At 49.8% G+C, this 12537-nt stretch overlaps 1 protein-coding gene across 6 annotated transcripts in view; it reads right to left on the reverse strand.

The window, feature by feature from the left end:
• The window catches only part of adgrb2 (adhesion G protein-coupled receptor B2), a 249326-nt gene that overhangs the window by 55023 nt on the left and 181766 nt on the right, over nt 1–12537 (reverse strand). For all 6 annotated transcript variants that reach the window (XR_005004465.1, XM_036515960.1, XM_036515957.1 and 3 more), the window contains exon 17: nt 2003–2129. Coding sequence is in view for 5 of the 6 variants with exons in the window: in XM_036515960.1 (XP_036371853.1) it covers nt 2003–2129 (127 nt within the window). In the remaining variant the exon portion in view is untranslated. The remainder of the gene's footprint in view (nt 1–2002; nt 2130–12537) is intronic.

A 12537-nucleotide genomic window follows, 5' to 3' on the forward strand; every position in this document is an offset into this window, starting at 1 on the left:
CTTTCCTCCCCACCACTTTTTTTACACTCTCTCTCACTCTCTCTCTCACTCCCTTTCTCCTTACCCCTCTCTCACCCCCTTTCTCTCTCTCTCCCTCTCTCGTGCTCCCTTTCCCCCAGCCCCTCTCTCTGTCACCCCCTCTCTCACTCTCTATCACTCCCTCTCTCTCATCCGCCTTCTCTCTCACTCCCTCTCTCCCTACCCCTCTCTCATCCCCTCTCTCACTCTCTATCACTCCCTCTCTCTCATTCGCCTTCTCTCTCTCACTCCCTCTCTCCCTACCCCTCTCTCCCTACCCCTACCTTTCTCTCTCTCTCTCCTTCTCTCTCACTCCCTTTCCCCTGACCCTTTTCTCTTTCACCCCCCCCTGCCCCCCCCCCCCCCCCCCCCCCCCCCCCCCCCCCCCCCCCCCCCTCTCTCTCTGCTTGGCACTGGGTCTCCGGCCCCATGTAAACAGTGGCAGCGAGAGCCAGCTGTGACCGGTCCAAGGCCTCCGATTGGCCGTCAGCGCGGCTTTCCGCCCCATATTGCTCATTTCTCAGGGCCATTTTCCATCTCCCAGCATCCCGCTCACCCTGCGTGAATATCAATCACCCTAATGGGGGTGCTTTCAGGAACAGAAAAAAAAAGAGAAAACTGGGTCATGATTGCTCCACGGGTGACTTGCAGAGGAGAGCGGAGAGAGAGGATAGGGGGGCGGGGAGGGGGGGAAAAAAGCCTGTTTATTTGAGAGACTATGAGCGTGTGTCATCAGAGAGAGGACCCACCAGCATGTGGCCATGTGTCCAGTCTGTGCCTCCATTAGCAGAGGAGAGAGGGGCGGTTCAATATAGTAAGTGGCGGAGGCATTTACGGTGACAGATAAAAGCCATGCTACTCACGTCAGGAGCTCATGGCTATTTATAGTGAGAGGAAAAAACTGCATGCGAAATGTTACACTGGCGCTCACACACACATGCACATGCACACACACACACACACGGATAAACTGGTCATCAAGTAAAAGCTGACGACTTGCTTTCGTTTGAGAAATCACCCCAGCATCACTGCTAGAGTGGCGCACACGCTGAACGTGGCTACACACAACACGCGCAGCCATCCGGCAGTGACAACCGCACATTGTCTTTCGGCTGAGGGAAAAAAAAAAAAGGATTTTGTTTAAATTCACTGGAATCTTTGGCAGTGCCATTCATACCTGCAGTTCGCCATGGTGCAAAACTCTATCAAAACAATAACGGAGCTTAGATGCTGTATTCTGTTCTTTTGCAAATGCAGCGCTGATTCGCATGGCATCTCCTCCACAGGAGGCTGAGAATAAAATTTAAGGAGACGGGGAGGTGCTGGATGAGCCTGACAAACAGCCCAAGAGGATGGGTTTCGTCCTCGAGATGCCACTGTCCTGGGGAGAGGTCATCGGGGGAACAGAGGGAGGGCGGGTGTGGAGTGATGCCAGGTCGTAGAGCCATGTCTGCTGTCCCATCCCTCGGGGACACCCGGGCCACCATCTGCAGACTGCCCACCCTGAGAATGCTCTCCACTAATGTGAGATCTGCTTGTCACTCCACCGTCCCACACCCGGCCCCAGGCACGCACTGTGCCCCGTTGGACATGTCCAACCGTCACCGCCGAGCGCTCCTAGAAGCACACTGCAGTCGCACAGAACCACAGCTAGGCTTTAACAACAACGCACCGCCCAAGTGCAAACTGAATCCATCTCCACTGCGGTCTCTCCCAGCTCAGGAACACTGGCACAAGAACTCAAAAATACACAGCTCAGCAATTCCATTGTTCCGTAGTTCTAGAATCCTAGAGCCAGAATTCTACACCTCCACCAGTCTACACCTCTTCTGTAATACCGCATTGTTCCAGAGCGCCGATGTAACGGCTTAAGAGTTGTGCAGTTCTAGAGCTCTCAGAAACTGGAGTCACAGCTTGGCAAGCCGAGGACTGTTGCTCATCCCACATATTCCCAGGCGAAAGGACAAAAGAAAGCGGGACTTACCTGGTCTTTAGGTTGCTGCGCTAAGACTGCAAAGGTGGAGATCTTGCTGCAGAGACATTTGGTGTGGACTGCCGGAGATGGGAGTGTTTGGCAGCCCTCTGTGTCCCAGTTTTCTGTGCCAGCTTCTCTGATGGAGGGGAAACACACACACACACACACACACACACACACACACATACACACACACATAGGGAGTCACACACAGTCAATCAATACCACACACACACATACACACACATTGGTTTGAGAAATAGAAAAAGAGAGGGGAGGGAGAGGGAGAGAGAGGGAGAGAGAGAGAGAGGTGTTGAGAAATTCACTCATGGTTTGTATGAAAGCACATGATCCCTCCCAGAGATCAGTGTGTGCCCCATTGTGCTGTGACAACCAAACTGGCAGGAGTAGAGCTGTCTGACCTTACAATAGGACTTACCCTGCCTTTCCCCTGTCTTTCACTTACACATTCACCCCCTCTTTCCCTCCCTCTCTCTCCCCCCTCATCCCTCTCAAACTCTCACAGCCTTACTCATATTCAGCCTCTCTCTCTCTCTCTCTCTCTCTCTCTCTCCATCTCTTCATTCGCTCAATCTCCCTGCGCTTCTCACACTCAACTTCTTTCCCTCTATCTGTGCAACACACCCTCACTCCCTGTCTCCATCTCTTCATCCTCTCACTCTCTCTCTTTCTCACACTCACCCTCTCTCCCACTATCTGTGCAACTCGCTCTCACCCTTTCCTCTGCCGATCCTTTTTCCCATTCTCTCCATCTCTCTCTCAGTTTGCCTCCCGATCAGTCCGTCTCTACTGAGATAATGAGTTTTCGCTGTCGTTCGGAATGCGCCCCCCCCCATGAAAGGTTTGACGTTATAAGCAATCAATACAAACATTGAAAGCCGCTAATTGACCCAATTAAAAGTTCCATCGCAGCGTACGCGGCGAGGGAAGGCGCGAGCGAGCTGTGGCATGAAACAGCGCACGGCTAATCACCAGGCAATTACAATCAGAGCGAGTCGCGGGTCGCGATCTCCGCCGGCAGGAAGCGTAAGGGCGGGAGGAGGTCACAGGAACTGCGCCGGAGTCATCGCCGCAGTTTGCCACTTATTTTCACGAGGAGATGCTGACTTTTCACTCACATGCAGCGCGCCCGAAGAACCCCTGCGCTTGTGGCCTCCATCAGGATTTGTGGCTGTTATCTCATGCATTTGAGTTTGCCCTTTAATTGCATTCTTTGGGTGAGTGTGTAAAATAAGCAATTCGTTTTTACTGAGATCCAAAACACAGGTCTGTGTGAAGCCAGCTCTGAGCAGGAGTGGCCTCTCTGACGCCTGCTCAAAGCACACCTGGGCAATGGAGAGGCCGACCAGGTGAGGGGGATCAGTGCGACTCATTTATAAACACCCAGCGTCTCTCTTCAGTTAAAGTGCCTCCTCGGTCTTCCCCTTCACTCTCTCTCTGTCTCCTACGATACATTCCCTCCCCAGCCTCTCTCCTCTCTCTCTCCCTCTCATCCCTTTCCCTCTCATGTTCTTCTCATCTGTCGCACTCACCCTCTCTCCCTCTCTCTTCCCCCCATCTCCCCATCTCTCTCCTCTTACATTTCAATTCAAATGCATTTCACTGGCTTAAGCAGCATCCTCAGTTCCTGCCACAGCTGTTCAAAGATATATATATATATACACATACAGCATATGAATACCTGAGAATAAAGTTTCAGTTTATATGTTTAAAAACAGTGAAGCAACAGACAGTGACTTATACACATACATATATACAGATGATTATCAAAATCAATGAATCATTATATGAATGCACTATGAGAGACTTTGGAACCGGAGTCAAATTCATTGTATGCGTAAAAGCATACCTGGCCTATACAATCCGATTCTGATAATATTTTATTCGAAGACATTTTAAAAGGAATGGAAGTGCAGTTGGAAGTCCTGTTCTCTTCACGGTCTCAGGGCCTACTCACTTAAATCACCTGTTACTCTGCAGGTAAAGGCAGAGAGAGAGAGAGAGAGAGAGAGAGAGAGAGCAAGCCCGTCTGTGCTAATCCAATTTCACAGAAGTGGCCCAGGTTTGGGCTGGCAGGGACGCAGGGCGGAGGAGGAGGTTCAAGAGTCAACCCCCGCCGCTGTCTGAACAACTGGCGGGGGCTCTGAACCCCGTTTCACCTGGTTCGTGAATGCAGCACCCCGGCAGCCGGGAGGATGGCTCCAAGCCCAGACACAGCCGGGTCGTTTATGTTAATCGCCTGATTCAGTGACATTATCCATTATTACAGCATTTAATTTAATTGCCGAGCAGATTTGCGTCCAGTGCAGCCGGAGTGACTTACAGCACTCTATCTCCCAAACAGACTGTCAGAAACTGGCCAAATGAATACACACGTAATTAAGCAAGTTAAAGTCGCTCTTGATAAGAGGTCTCTGGAAAAATAAATACAGACAGATTTGATGTGCCCTGACACACCGATTGAATAATAATGAGAAAAGGCTTTGAAAAACATTGGTTATCGATCTTGCTGACGATGGCTTTATGTCTGAAACATGAATCCATCATCAGTGACCCGCTGGAATGAGAGGACTGCTCAAGTGAGGGGGAAGAGATGAACAACTAAAAACTGAAATATAACTGGATTTATAGTGGATTATAGATTATAGTGGATTTATATATAGTGTCCCACCAAAAAAAAATCTAACACAGCTAGGGTCTGCTGCTCTGATCTCGCTCATGAATTAAGGATTCAGATGACATTCTTGCTTTCGCTCAACGTGTGGCAAGGAGACGTGAATCAACAGCTGACTTTTGTCCCCCCTCCCCATTCTAACATTCAATCGCATTGTGCAACAAGATGCGGTCGTGTCCCCCTGGGGGCGGGAGGCTGCAACAGCGCTGTTACCACGACTGTTCATACACAGCGCAGAACAAAAGCCTTAATTTGATTCCTGATTAACGCACCACTGGAAGCAGTCATTTGAGACCTCGCTTCTGAGGAAAAGAGAGAGAGCGCCCGGGAAGAAAAGGAAACCTCAGAAAAAAAGCTGCCGGGGCGCTGTTTCCCTGCCAACTGTGCTGGTGCTGAACCACATCAAAGCCCCCCCCCCCCCCCCCCCCCGCCCCTTCTCTGCACGGTCTGAACCCAGATAAATCCCATGTGCCACCCAGAATGCCGAGCAAAGACTTCCCATGGGTGTCTGCCGGTACTTCACGAGGTGGAGGTGAATTCGTTGGATCAGTAGGCCTCAAACACAGCCTGCACTGGAGCTGCTGTGGAGGGGGGCGGGAGGGGCAGGTGCTAGCAGCAGCCGCCGCCGCTCCGCTAAACAGAACGGAAACACCCGCCCGCTAACCGAGGCTGGAAAGTGAGCATATTCCAAAGAGATTAGAGCGCTCCCGTGGGAGAGATAACTCAAAGATGATTTAAAGAGGATGATTAATGATCTTTCCCCCCCACTGCCTGTCCTCGATATACACACACCCATTCTGCTACTGAAGTGCAGACACACACACACACACACACACACACACGCACACACGCACACACACACACACGCACACACACACACACGCGCACACACGCACACACACACACACACACACACACACACACACACGCACACACACCTCTCTCTGTATTGCACTCATTTAGAGAAAAACATGTTGATGTAATCTGTGATGCCAAAGGCTTATTTTCGCAGACTTGTGTACATTAAAAGAAAACGCCCTGGATTTTTTGTGTCCTCGTCATCTAGGAAGAGAATCCTCTGACTTTAAAACGCTTCGAATACATCGCCAATGCTCCTTCAATTCACGGTAAAGCGTCGCTATTGCTGAGATGATACAGATGGTAAGTGTACAACAGATATCAGGTAACAGGTTCAAGCCGGGGCTGCAAGAGAACACGCACAGCTACAGGAAGCGCCTCAAGGTCCAATAATCTCACAGGAAGATTAATCAATATCTGATAAAGATAGATCACTGACAGGCAGAGAAGGTTTATACCTTCTCAGAGTACAGCACGCCGGCAGGCTGATTAATCAAGCATAGATCACACATCCAGGCACATTATTCAACCATGTCGCTCTCACAAAGGCTGATTAATCAAACACAACGACAACATGGAGGCAGAGTGTTCAATCAAAGTTCACACTGTCTGATTAATTGCTGGGGAAAAATGCTGAAGGGTCATGGCATGCAGGTGCGCACACACACACACTTATGCACCCACACATGGCAGAATGATTAGCACAAATGTCATTTTCTCACATATCAACCCGGACACTTCTACAACAGTGATGCATATTCACAAACACTCACACACACACAGGTCCATTATCAACACTACAGGATTCAGTACACTGAGATATGTGCTAAATCCAATATACAGGGATGCACTTGTTACCAAACACTTGCATTGTTCCCTGAACACAATCACCGAAAGGCTCACACACACACACACACACACACAGAACGCACACAGCACACACGTTCAGCACACATGCACAGCACACACGCACAAACGCACACACACACACACACACACACACACACACACACACACACACACGCACAGCACACACACACACACGCACAACACACACACACACACACGCACATCGCACACACACACGCACAGCGCACACACACACGCACACACGCACACACACACACACACATACAGCGCACACACACACACACACACACACACACACACACACACACCCACAGCACACTGGGCTTTATCTCTGTCTTTGCTCTGCAGATCCACAAAAGCTCGCAAAAATCTCTCATGTGCGGCGCTGCAACATTCACGCGGCGAAGATCCTTATCGGCCGAAACACAAGTTAAAAGCCCTTCATTTGTTTCCTTTAAGTCTGTCTGAATGCAGATAAGAGGGGAGAGGGCCGAGATCGGACTTCTTTGACTCAAACACTGCCACACATGTACAGGCTATTGAGTTTTACATCGGCTTTGACAGTGCCGAGCTGATACCGGGCCAGGAACCACTCGCTGCCACGGAGACAGAGAAGCCAGAACACATTTAAGCCTGACTGCCACGCCCCTGTGTGGAGCCGGTACTATCCGTCTCAGGAAGGAACCGGATACACAGGTGGAAATCAACAAAACCAGCGCCAAGGACACCCTTAATCCCAGCTGGCCTTTTTCTGGAAGCAATTAACTTCCAATCTGGTTAAAGCGCTGGCCTGGCGTGCTAAAAATGAGCCCCCAGGTTTCCGGAGGGGTGGGGGGTAGGGGGGGGTGTTAGAGAGGAGGGAATGGGGGACAGAGCTCGGCTGAGAGGGACTGCTTCTCGACGTCTTCTCAAGGCACGATAACACGGCTTCCTGTGACGACGGAACGTGCACTGTGTGTCTGTGTTTACATAAACCCTGGCTGCTCGAGGGGCTTCGGTGAGAGTCAGCCGCTTCAGATCTGAGAAAAAAGCATGTTTGTCGCGTTTGTAGGACAGGGCAGAGACACGTGGCGTAGAGCGTCGAGCTGGTGTCCAGCTGGGGGGGGGTTGGGGGGGTCGATTTAGCCGACAGCTAAATCTCAGATTGACACAAATCACCTGGAGTCACAGATGTTCAGTGTGTCACCGCACTGAGTGCGGAAGCACGCTCTGCCCAAACGAACGCCGCGTCCTGTTTCTCCCTGTCCCGGTGAGCGCAGGCCCTGGATTGGCCGGGTGTTCCTAAAACGATGGAGGCTGCACGACAGTACTCACCTACAAAGTCTTACTGCGTGTGTCCTGACTATGAAAGATCTCCAGCGCATGGTGACTTCACCCTTTACATTACATTGCAGTCATTTAGTAGACACTTATCCAGAGCGACTTACACAGGTTACCATTTTTAAATGTTATCCATTTACAGAGCTGAATATTTTACTGAGACAATTCTGGGTTAAGTACCTTGCCTAAGGGTAGAGCAGCAGTGCCCTAGCAGGGAACTGAACCAGCAACCTTTTGGTTAGGAGTCCTGCTCTTTTCCACTATACTACACTGCTGCTCACACTTCTTGCCAATTGGCACACTTGGATGTCCAGCGATATAGTGGCTGGATTCTGCGCGTTCCTTTAAAAAGGATTCTTGCCTTTACGGCACAGGTGTGCAAGTGCTCAGAGCACGCCTGACTGAGCACAACCTCTCGCTTTTGTTTCTCCTGACGTTATAAGCTGCGGTATAAGCTTCTTTATGAGATTAGCTCCCGTGCTGATGGACTCCTGTCACAGCAGATACCTGCCCAGTGGTCTAAACTGCACCCACTCAGTGAATTCCTGCTGAACACAGATTACTACTGATAGGTAGTACACACGGAAACACACAGATGCAAACTCATATGCATACGGCTCCCCTATAAGTGACTAAAGTGACTGTTTGGCTGTGCCACGGGTTTCAAAATCAGTTTTATGAGGGCCACTAACTTGAAGTGTGCTGACTGTCTCCAGCTAAAAACTTTCACTGGGATTCATTTGAAAGCAATTTATATCATTACTTCAAACTAATTTCAAACTCCCATTGGACATACTCTGAAAAGATCACTCTAAGGCACAGGTAATGATTCAGAGAGCAGTCTTTGGTGACATTAAATTCAGAACTGAATAGAGCATATGGAGAGTGGGCTATGTGTGTGCATGCATGTATGATTGCATGCACGCACACACGCACACACACACACACACACACACACACACACACACACACACACAGGATTACATTATAAATGTGAATCGGGTGGCTGGAGAAGAAGCCCACACAATATCCACTCAACCCGATGGCTTTGAGCAGAGAGGCGGTGACAGCCTGTCCGTTTCACCGCCTGAGCACGCTGTCCGTCCACATCCCGGCTCTGCAGAGTTATGCTTTCCGCTCCAACAGGTGCACAGGTGTACATGTGCACACGGCCCCAAAGGACCGACAGCCGTCCTCCGACAGGGGGACGCCCCAAAGCTGAGGAAGTGTCGAGAACGCCCACCGGCTCAATCCACCGTCAATCACAAACCAAATGTACCGCACTGTCACAGACCAGCCTGACAACCTTCCTACCCGTCACCAGCTAGGAGATGAGCTCCTCCGGGCCAAAGAGGACAGGGACAGAGAGGTTTAAAGGTGTACTCACCACTGCGCCCAACTCAGCCCGTTCAAAGCTCCGGGATTGATGAAGGAGAGCGGCGAACTGTCCATACGGTTCTCAGAGAAAACGGTGACACAAAGCTACAAAGCACACCCCCACCCCCCACTCCCACTCCCACTCCACCGCCCCGACCCCTTCCGGCAACTTCTACCACCCTCATCCAACAGCGTTACTTCCACCCCAGGTGATACGGACCTCGGGCTAAATATAGCTCTGAGAGGGACCCTTCTCTCACAAAACGCACACTTACACACACGCATGGGCGATCAGAGGGCGAGGACATACGGGCGGCACGCCGCAAACTGACCGACCGAAAGCACAGAGGGGAAAGGAGGATGAGAGAGAGAGAGAGCGAGAGAGACAGACAGAGAGAGAGAGAGCGTGCGTTAGAGGATAATGCCACATGAGAAAGCTTTAGCAACGGGCTGGAGTCCACATTATCCCAATCCAGCTCATTTTAAACTTAAGATGCTTAAGGCTTAATGTCTCACTTCATTAAAAAGGGGAGGGCGGTTAAAAATGGGTTACAACTTCCCATGACAAGGAAAAATGACACGGCAGGAAATCACAATGACTCCAAATGAACTGGCCCAATATTGAAGTGAAAAATACATATATATCAACACTGCATTGCCCCGGGAATATTTTTTTCACTATTATTGTAATAATAGTCATTACCATTATTATTACGACTCACTTCAATGACTCAGCGATGGACTTCATAATTTCATAATTTCCTATTTCTATGACTTATGCCCCCTGTTTTACAATTATAGATGACTGATGGCAAATCCACGGGAAACTGGCTGTTTTTACCCAAGACCTTTGCTTCTAAGGCCATTTAAAACCAAATCAAACAGAATGCAGGGTGACATTGCCACGGGGGTAATTAATAGATGGTACTGTGAAGGTTTGGGCTGTTATGAGGCGGAATAATTTTTCAATGCTGTTCAATGGGTCACATCACCTACAGCTAAATGCCACAGGAAAGCCTTTTGCAGAAAGTCTTTTGCAGGAATGTTCATTTGGGCGGGTAGGTCCCCCCCCTGCCCCCGAGTGAGCCATCGAAGGGTGGATTGCTCATCAGATCTCCTCACACTGCTTTCCCCATAACCTCCATCCTCAGCCTGTGTGAGTGTAACTGAATGTTGGCATGGGCCCAGTGTGGACCCTGTGTGGGAGCGGCACCTGGGATTTTCTGATGGGATTAGAGCTTCCGTAAGGGAGAGCACAGAAATAGCCACGGTCAGAGAGAGAGGGTTATCCAGCCAGCAGCAGAGAGGGAGAGGGAGAGGGAGAGGGAGAGGGAGAGGGAGGGAGAGGGAGAGGGAGAGGGAGAGGGAGACGGAAAGGGAGAGGGAGGGAGGGGGGGGAGAAGACGAAGCGGCTCTCCTTGACCGCTCTGTGAGATCTGTCTCACAGAGGGTTTTAGGGCCAGTGATCTCACACAGGATGATCAGGGATTAGAGCAGAGATCACAGAGGTGCCCCCACCTCTGTTTCCCTGGGCACCCCACAGAGGGGAATCATTAACTGCTAACCACTAACCCCCCCCCCCCCCAACACACATACCTCTGCCTGTTACACGGCACTTACAACACCCCCCCCCCCCCCGACACACAGGAGCCACAAGCTGCAGCGTGAGAGAGAGAGAGAGAGAGAGAGAGACAGAGAGAGAGAGGGGAGAGAGAGGGGGAGAGAGAGACAGAGAGGGAGAAAGAGACAGAGAGAGACAGGGGGAGAAAGAAAGACAGAGACAGAGAGAGGGAGAGAGAGGGGGAGAGAGAGAGGGGGAGAGAAAGAGAGAGGGAGAGAGGGGGAGAGAGAGGGAGAGTGGGAGAGAGCGACAAGAGTTGCTGGGGACAAGGTTGACCGCCACACTGGCCCACTTTCAGAGTCTGAGCTCGGTTACTGCAATCACTGCGACACACCGAATGACAAAAAAAAAAAAAAAATCCACTGTTTCACGCTCGGACAAACAGAACTAAGCCACTGAGCACTGACAGCATGGGCCACTACACTTCTAAAGTTAATCAGCAGATGCACTGCCACATCATAATGTGTACAGCACATGATTGTATCGGTGACTCCATTTATTCACGTATGTGGTATTTACAGTGAAGATTTCTTTATAAATTTTGCCACAGAGAGCATATGAACATTAGACCTACAGGGTATACAATCATCTCCACATAACTGCACATCAGACTGCTTCATACTCTGTTTTATTGCAAACTATGCATCTGGTCCCATTTTAACTTCACTGATTTTTAAACTCCCGTCATTTGCATTGCACAGTTGCAAGTTGCTCTGGATAAGAGCATCTACTAAATGAATGTAATGAAATGTAACGTAGTTTGGTTAAACACACAGCAGACCTGACTAGGCAGTACAGCACTAATGCATCAATGAGCCACATAGGAGGGGAGAGAGGCTCAACAAAACCCACCGCAGGCTGTGGCATGGCTCATTTCTATGACAAACACCATGGGGCTACCAAACTTTCCCTCATTTGCCAGCCCTGTATTGGCTGTGACACCTACTCTGCTCTTTTGATCATTAGTTTACCTTAACACTGACACCTATTTAAATCTTAAGTTAACTTTTCCAGAAAAAGCCACGGCTTAATAAGACGTTCAAATGAACCCCGGGGGAAAAATCGGAAACAAACTGGGAAATAGGAGGCAAGCGCCAGATCAATGGCCCTCACAAGGTCGATATCCTGCTCCGCTCGGTCGTGTACGTCCAACCAGACACCTTCCCAGGGTTCCAGCTCTGTGGAGCCCAGGATAGACTGGCAGCGTGGTACGGTTTCGGACACAGCACCTCCCACGACCTTATTTTTAAACTCCCAGACAGAGACGGCGGATTTTAGGAGGCAGATGGCAGGCACATATGGGCAGAGGGGGAAAAAAATAAATAAATAAATAAACACATAAAAATGAAAGTAAACTGTAAATAAAAAGAAAAATCCCAGTCAACATAAAATGTTAAAGCAAAGATGTGAGTGCGGGTATTATTAAATTTAGGGACTGGGGGGGGGGGGGGGGTTGTTGTAGTGACCCATTGAGTAATCTCAACCCCAGCTTCTGTTACACGCCGTATACATTTAAATATGTGCACCAAAGCACACACAAACACTCGGCAGCCATCAGAGACGGCAGAGCATGGGCAAGAGACATGGACAGGCAGCTAAAGGCCAGGGCTCACTCTACCCTCGGGCCTGGCACTGCACAAATCCATTTTTACTGCAGTGATTACTGCAGTAAAAATGGATTTGTATAAATGGGTTATGGAACGTGTAAAATGAACAGAGATCTGTTCTGATCCAGGCTTCATCGGAGGACTTTCTGTGTGCATGGTTCAGAATCATAATTTTTTTTGTTTATTTTTGCCCCAG

The sequence above is a fragment of the Megalops cyprinoides genome, chromosome 21 (assembly GCF_013368585.1).
Source record: "Megalops cyprinoides isolate fMegCyp1 chromosome 21, fMegCyp1.pri, whole genome shotgun sequence".
Lineage (NCBI taxonomy): Eukaryota > Metazoa > Chordata > Actinopteri > Elopiformes > Megalopidae > Megalops > Megalops cyprinoides.